The sequence below is a fragment of the Mizuhopecten yessoensis genome, unplaced genomic scaffold (genome assembly GCF_002113885.1).
Source record: "Mizuhopecten yessoensis strain PY_sf001 unplaced genomic scaffold, ASM211388v2 scaffold11175, whole genome shotgun sequence".
In the NCBI taxonomy this organism is placed as follows: Eukaryota; Metazoa; Mollusca; class Bivalvia; order Pectinida; family Pectinidae; genus Mizuhopecten; species Mizuhopecten yessoensis.
The window spans coordinates 1,137,390-1,145,910 of NW_018408917.1; the positions used below are offsets into that span (position 1 = coordinate 1,137,390).

The 8,521-nt window shown below is 36.2% G+C and overlaps 2 protein-coding genes across 2 annotated transcripts in view; one reads left to right on the forward strand and one right to left on the reverse strand.

The window, feature by feature from the left end:
* Nucleotides 1–1,885, reverse strand: part of LOC110467496 (neuroguidin-like) — a 21,049-nt gene extending 19,164 nt beyond the window's left edge. Inside the window, exon 1 of the mRNA XM_021524699.1 lies at nt 1,276–1,885. The gene's annotated coding sequence lies outside the window, so the exon portion shown is untranslated. The remainder of the gene's footprint in view (nt 1–1,275) is intronic.
* The window catches only part of LOC110467497 (caspase-7-like), a 17,900-nt gene continuing 10,137 nt past the window's right edge, over nt 759–8,521 (forward strand). Inside the window, exons 1-3 of the mRNA XM_021524700.1 lie at nt 759–885; nt 3,973–4,043; nt 5,567–5,829. Of these exons, the coding sequence (XP_021380375.1) occupies nt 4,003–4,043; nt 5,567–5,829 (304 nt within the window). The 5' untranslated portion in view covers nt 759–885; nt 3,973–4,002. The remainder of the gene's footprint in view (nt 886–3,972; nt 4,044–5,566; nt 5,830–8,521) is intronic.

Here is an 8,521-nt window from a genome sequence, read left to right on the forward strand (position 1 = left end):
AAAAAAAATATAGAAAATAAAATTAAAAAATTGGGCTCTTGATATGTAGAACTGTGTCCTCGTCGCCTGTAAGAATGACTAAAAGTTCTATGTGTAATCCGTTTTTCATTTCGAGTTACTTCCCTTGTATTTCCCTTGTATTGCACTACCGATTGTTTAGCTTGTATTGTTTTAGCATAATGTAGAAATTTACGTACATAGAGGTTCATTCCGGCCACCACTTTTGCATCGAGTTTGTAATGTATATTAATAAAAGTTATATCAGCTTAAAGATTATAAAATTATCTTTCTTAGAGTGGTCACCGAACAAAAATCGATTCTGCGATTAAAGAGTAATGGGTAAAAAAAGACAGAAAGTTACGAGAAAGTTATACTTTTTTCGTCATTTTTCAAACGATTTCGATTCATTCCGGCCACCACTTTTGCGATTAATATGAAAGAAGTGTTTAAACAGTTGGTATCATATTAACAAGTGCAAAATTCCCTTGACCAGAGTGGTCTCCGAACAAAACTCGGTTCAGTACTTTTTGAGATATGAGTATTTATTAGAACGAAAATTGTATCCGGAATATAACTTATTCACCTTTTCGGTGATCCGTTGCACCAGTTACCGTATTGAATATATTGAAAATTCGTAAATATTGATGCATAAGTCGTAAAAACAATATATCTTCTGATGTCGTTCACTTTTTCAAGCTGAGAGTCTGACTGCCAATCGCCTGTTGTCGGTGAACGTCTCGTTTTAGCTACAGTAGGCCTAACGACATTTAGTAACACTCAGGCACTATTACCGTACCCGGAAATAGCTTTTCATAGTAATTCCACATACTTTTTAACATTCCGAGAAGGTGTTAATTTAGAACAAGGAGAAACGACGTATACAATGTGAGCATCAGGGAGTATCTTAGTACATTTAGTAGTGAATTAATATATTATGTTAATGAATACAGTCACGCCGCCGCATTGCAGATAAAGCAAATTATTAGTTAGTTAGTTAGTTAAGTTTATTTCCGGTTCAGGACTAGTGAAAGTCCTCTATACCAGACTCTTATATTACACAATACATAAATATATATATTTCTATTCGGTACACGTTAATGTCTATGGTTTGATTAATGATTTGTAGTTAAAGAAAAGTTCTTGATGTTTCCAGTGGGTATCTAGCCTGTTTTTAAATACATTTACATTTGGTGCGGAGACAACATTTTCAGGCAGATTCCTCAGAATTATTGGCATCCCAAATGGTTAAATTTTAACACACTGTAATATGGTTACTTAGATCTTTTTTCCAGTCCATGCCAATACATCCCTTGGAGATGTTTTGTCTAATACGCCTTGAGTAGATTTTGAACTCCTTCGACTTTCCGAAACTTTCTCGTGCTTGTTCTTTTGATTAAAATGCGTAGTTGTACTTTCACTTTCTCAGTTTCGGAGTCCTTAAGGATCAACCGCGGATTTCACATATAGATTGGTTGAATCTGCTTAAATCGGATAGAAATTTAATTAAAATGTGTATAATCTATAAACGGAACAGAAAAACTAGTAACTGAAAGCTGTATTTTGTAAAAAAAAAAAAAATGTGTTAAAAAATATTATACTAAAACAGACATAAACAAAAAAGAAATGGTGCAGCGTACGCGTATAGCAGCCAGATTAGTCACGAACAAATTTAGAAACACCTCCAGTGATGGTGACATTCCTCAACACCTTAACTGGCAATCATTTGAAGACAGAAAGAGATTCATGCGACTGACAACACTACATAAAACTATATACATGCAACTCATACCTCCATCCCACACATGACATGCACATCAAAACTCATATCAAACAACACTCTCATGTAGAAAACAGGTACGACAACAATCCTTTTTCCCTCGTACCATAGCAGACTGGAACAACCTGCCTCCAGATATAACCTCCATTACCTCTTCTGACTGCTTCACTTAATTATAACTGTCCCTAAACAAAAAAACACTTCTAACTCCCATACTTTATAAATATTCCCTTTCACTATCTTTTATCTTCTCTTCTCTTGGCCTAGCACCCACTATCACATGACATGGTCTTCAAATAGATGAAGGTGGTCATTACTATGTAGATGTATAGATGTAGATTAGGCTTATATTTACATGTCAACAATAAAATGTCACCTGTCAGGAATGGCCCACAGGGTCCGGCCCGCCCCTCCCGCCGCACACAACTAGTAATAATATTGATCTTGTTAGAATTTCAGTTGCTGGATACGTATATCCTAATACTTGTAATATTCAAATACTTGTACATGTACTATATACATATCCAGTGACTGAAAGTCTAACAAATAGGATATTATTACGTGATCAATAATATAACTACATTGTACTTGCATGCTCCTGAGAATGGCCAGTATGTGTTTATAGGGTGGCAACTGTGACTCATTTTTCAAAAAGGCAACTTGAATACACATTTTCGTTTAGTTCCAGCGTTAGCCCACACACACAAATGTTTCATTGGTCATACTCATTGAAAGTAGTATCTACTACATACATACTGTATGTTTTGTCAAATTAATTATCAAAACATCTTTTTTTGTATTCAAATTGTACAATTTTTACTGATTTTTCAATTTGTTGGTTATTTATAGTGAATGTATTTTATTTATTTACAATTAATTTTTGGTTTATTGATAGAAAAATCATTATGGATGGTAAACTGACCAATATGGTAACATGTACTTCATAATAATCTATTTAATTGTATTTCTTTGGTGTAATATATATTTTTGCTGACTCTAAGTGACATCAGGGTGTATAAAAATATTTCAGAAAACGATATTTTTATTATAATATTTGATTTACACCTGTGGGAAAGGTCACGGTGACCGAGTGGTTAAGGCGTCTGACATTATACCACTGTCCCTCCACCACTGGGTCGCGGGCTCAAGGCTAACGTTGGGCAGTATCCAGGTACTGGCCGCGGGTTGTTTGTTCTTTCCGGGTACTCTGGCTTTCCATCACCACCAAACCTGGCACGTCCTTAAATGAGCTGTTAATAGGACATAAAACACAAGCAAACCAAACCACAACTGTTGGAGTGCTTGAAACCGGGAAATTCCAGGTCATATCCGGAGACATCACATGCATGAATCAACACTTGGTAAAAATCTCTCTCTCCCCATGTGGTGGTATAGTATAAACTAAAAAAAAAAGATAAGTATGCCCCCGCAACAAAGTTGGGAGGGTGTACTGGAATCAGCTTGTCCGTCTGCCCGCCCACCTTTTGTTGAAAAAAATCCTGAAACTTTTCAGATGTGATAACTACCACCTAAAGTTGTGCATCCAGGTATTTTTTCCAACCCTTTTTTATAAAGTTAATGGCCCTTTGTTGAAAAATCCTTGTCCTGACAACTCGTTATCTATAGCTAGTGGGCCAATTTCAAAGAAAGTTTACAGATATGGCAACTGCCCCTTGACATTGTGCATCCAAGTGGTACTTTTTCATTCCGAACCATTTTAAAAGGAGTTATGGCCCTTTGTTGAAAAAAACTTTGTCTGCCTCTGCTTTCAACGTTTTTTAAGGAGTTATGGCCCTTTTGTTAAAAATATTGGTCCTGACATCCCTTCCTTAACTACTAGGACAATTTCAGCAAAACTCATTCATCTGGGCTATCAAGATTTGGTTTGCAAGTATGTTTTGGCATCGAGAGGGAGTACTGTACAGGAAGTATGTGAGTGACCTTTATACTTAGATAAGTGTACAGCTCAGCCAATAAAGAACCATTACTGGTGGGAAACTATAATGCTTTGCAATACTTTGCCTTAGTAAGTCTTTAGCTTACAGTTCTGGCTTATATAGGAGCAGGGGTATAAGATAGCCTTTGGCTTATGGTTTTAGTTTTCCCTGTACACATCCGATTATATTACGCATCGTGGTATTGATACTTATTCTATACAGCAATCAATAAAGTAATATTGTTGTTTGTGTTAATAGAACAGCCTTGAATCCTTGACTCACTACAAGATGTCGGATGGCACTGATGGTTCTGGGCCTACTGGAGGGAGGTATGTTAATATATATTGGGACTGCATGGACTTGAAGACATCAGTGAATAAAACATATAATGGGCCCTACCAAAATGAAACCATGAACTTGCACTCATGTATTGTAATTCAGAGTTTTTGCCAGGTGTTTAGGTCCAGGGACTCATTCCCAATTGAAAAATGACCCTGCACTTTTTCCAATTTCAGCCTTTAATTTTCCAATTGGATTAAAAAACATGTTTAAAAAAAATTCCAGTCGTTGTATGTGCAAAGTTCAAAGTATTACCATCCATGAAGGATTGTTCAAAAGACATAAATTACAAAAATTTAAGTTAGATAAACACAAAATCTGAAAATTGATGTGTTTATTTGTTGTTATACATTTTTCTATAAAATAACAGTTATTGGAAATTATTTGGTTTATTATTATCACATTGCAGGTTTTTATATTTTATATTTGTTTAATTTTTTTCAAACGTTTTGATACTTTCCCAGGCCTGTACTAATGATATTTTCCCAATTTCTGCTCAGAGGCCCTTTCCCAAAACAGCTGGCAAATCCCCTGTAATTCCTCATACAGTCGATCTTACCAACTGAGCTACCTGATCAGCAAGATTTCCATGGCCCCGACCCTCTACAGTTATATTCAAAATATGATTAAGGGGAGGTAATATAACTTTATGAATGAAAAACTTTATAGTAGAAGCATACAATGTGCTTACAAACCTTTTGAAGTTTCCATGGAGATATCCTGTGTGCTCTGAATCAACAACATTTATTACATAAAAGTTGTGTATATACCCCTTTAGGTAAAAAATAACACTTTAGAATGCCATCTTTTGAGTGTTTCTTTCATACAAAATCATAAGATCTTTGAATATATACATATAGTTTTGTAAATTTACTGGCTGAAAATGGTTAATGTTAGGGCCCGAAATCTGGAGCCACCCTCCAAAATAGGGAGAGTTGGCAGGTATGTGGAGTTCTGTAGTGGGACATGGACCTTGAAGTATATTTTAATCTTTTTATCCCTGTAGACCATAATGGACTCATCCAGGTCAAAGCATGGTAGAGTCTACTGAAATTACATAGGGGTGAAAGAGTTAACACTATACCAATACTACACAGTATTCTGATATAAAAGGTAAAGTAAATAAGCAGATGTGATGTAAAAGAGATTATGCTATATATCACAGGGACTTTTCTTTGCCAAGTTTTACAACAACACTGGCTGCTTTGAATTCCCTCAGCAAAAAAGTACAGATTTTCCCAAAATGAAGAAAAAAATGAGGAATATCTTCTCAATTTCAATAACTAATTGCTACATTTCCCCATATCATCTAGGAACAGGCTGTTGTAAAATTTAACTAGAAAAGTACATTGGCTTTAAATACTCAAATACTACATTACAAGGATTTATCGTCTTAATATATTCAGTCCAGATGAGATGCAAGTCTCGTGAAACATCACCACGATACGTTTCCCCAAATTTGAATTTTCTGGTGGTGATAATGACCATATAATTTTTAGTATTTCTATTACAGTGAACAACGGTCTCAGCTAACAAGAGAAGAGTTTGAACGACAGACGTACCCTGAAAATTTTCAGTTTGTAGGGAGAGCCTTAATAGTAAACAATCACATATTCAAAGGTGAACAGACAAACAATAAAGGTGAATTCCGTAAAGGCTCTGAGATTGATGTACAAAAAATTGAGGCACTGCTTAGCAAGCTAGGATTTACCAAGGAGAACATTAAAAAAGGTGAAAACCTGACAAAAGATGAACTGAAAGAGGAAATAAAAAAAGGTAAATATAATTATATTAAGTTATATATTCCAGGGGTGTATTTCCCAAATGATGCCCAAGTCTATTAGATTTTATCTCAGGACAGTGGTGGTTGGTTTTTAGGTCACCTGAGCTTTGCTCAAGTGACCTATTCCAATCACTTTTCGTCCGTCGTCGTCCGTCGTCCGTCGTGCGTAAACTTTTACATTTTCAACTTCTTCTCAAGAACCAGTGGATTGATTTTTTTCAAACTTGGTCAGAATCATCCTTGGTAGATGAGGCTTCAAAATTGTAAAATTGGGATTCCTACCCCAACCCCTGGGGCCAGGGCGGGGCCCCAAAGGGAAAATTAATCAATATTTCAAAAATCTTCTTCTCCAGACTCAGAGGTACTACAGTGATTTTCTCTACGTGGAAAGAAAGATCATCAGGGGCTTTACTTAAATTGTAAATTTCAGGACCCCCGAGCTATCCGTTCTCCCTTGGGGAGGGGGTAAAGTTTACTATAGTTTATATAGGGAAATAACACTTTTGGGTATATTTTGACAACTTTCTGTAGGAAATTATTTTTACTTGGTGAGAATTATCCTTGGAGGTAGATGGTTTCAAATTGTAAAATTGAGATTCCTACCCCGACCCCTGGGGCCAGGGCGGGGCCCCAAAGGGAAAATTAATCAATATTTCAAAAATCTTCTTCTCCAGACTCAGAGGTACTACAGTGATTTTCTCTACGTGGAAAGAAAGATCATCAGGGGCTTTACTTAAATTGTAAATTTCAGGACCCCCGAGCTATCCGTTCTCCCTTGGGGAGGGGGTAAAGTTTACTATAGTTTATATAGGGAAATAACACTTTTGGGTATATTTTGACAACTTTCTGTAGGAAATTATTTTTACTTGGTGAGAATTATCCTTGGAGGTAGATGGTTTCAAATTGTAAAATTGAGATTCCTACCCCGACCCCTGGGGCCAGGGCGGGGCCCCAAAGGGAAAATTAATCAATATTTCAAAAATCTTCTTCTCCAGACTCAGAGGTACTACAGTGATTTTCTCTACGTGGAAAGAAAGATCATCAGGGGCTTTACTTAAATTGTAAATTTCAGGACCCCCGAGCTATCCGTTCTCCCTTGGGGAGGGGGTAAAGTTTACTATAGTTTATATAGGGAAATAACACTTTTGGGTATATTTTGACAACTTTCTGTAGGAAATTATTTTTACTTGGTGAGAATTATCCTTGGAGGTAGATGGTTTCAAATTGTAAAATTGAGATTCCTACCCCGACCCCTGGGGCCAGGGCGGGGCCCCAAAGGGAAAATTAATCAATATTTCAAAAATCTTCTTCTCCAGACTCAGAGGTACTACAGTGATTTTCTTTACGTGGAAAGAAAGATCATCAGGGGCTTTATTTAAATTGAAAATATCAGGACCCCGAGCTATCCGTTCTCCCTTGGGGAGGGGTTAACGTTTAATATAGTTTATATAGGGAAATAACACTTTTCGGTATATATTTTATCCATTTTCAGCAGAAAATTGCTCAAACTTAGTCAGAATCATCTTGGGTAAATGAGAGTTTTACTTTGTAAAATTAGGATTCCTGCCCCATCCCCAGGGGCTAGGGCGGGGCCCCAAAGGGAACATTTACCAATATTTTCAAATTCTTATCCATTGATGACATGACAAGTATTGTATTTCACTTAGTTTACATGCTGATTTCCACATCACATCTAAACAATAAAATAAAGCTACCAGTATCTATGATATAACTCAGGTGACCGCTAAGGCCCTTGGGCCTCTTGTCTAGATTTGCTTTGCGCCATGTATATAGTCCTTTATTGATTCAGTCTCTCGCTCTTGAAGCGATTTTTGTTACCACTATTTAAGAAATGTCAAAGGGATCATGATGAAATGTGTGTGTAGGATTCCCTTTGCCCATATATTTGTATATGCTTCGGTTGAGATCTATTGGAAAAAAACAAAATGGTTGCCTGGAGGCAGCCATCTTTGATTTCAGATGTGGAGTTATCACTGCTTCTTAGAAACTGAATGGTAACTTAATAGTTGATCATGCTGTTAAGATCAATAGAAAAAACCCAAATCGGCTACCAGGCAGCCATCTTTGGTTTTGCAGTTCGTTACAGCTGTTTCTTAGGAAGGGAAGATGACAAAACATCATGCTCGTTATCCCCTTTCTACAATAGAGGTTCCGCCATGTGTGATGGTTGGTTATCATGTTTATCTAACTTGAGTTGGTTAATTTTCAAATTGTATGAAACAATTTGAAAATTAAGTAATGAGAGTTATCTCCTCTTGAATCTCATAATTATTCAATCTAATAAAATCATATCTTCACATTGCTCCCGTTTACTGATATGTCGCGTGGAAGCACAAGACATATCAGTAAATTTAAACGGGAGCGATGTGAAGTAATAATTTTAATTAGATTGATAATTATTTTCATGAGCATTTATTGTTTATGTTCTATTTTTGTTGAGCCAGGATGAGGATTGAAGTACCATATAGGATTCTTTAATTTGTTTGTTTTAGATTCAGTTTATTTAATATTTTTTTGATACTAAAATATTAACACGATCAACTATCATGCTTGATTGACTGGAATTTTTCTCAGGAAAACTTTATAATGTTTTTATCAACCCCTACAGAATTTACATTTGGAGTGTGTGTGTGTGTGAGTGTGTGTGTGTGTGTGTGGGGGGGG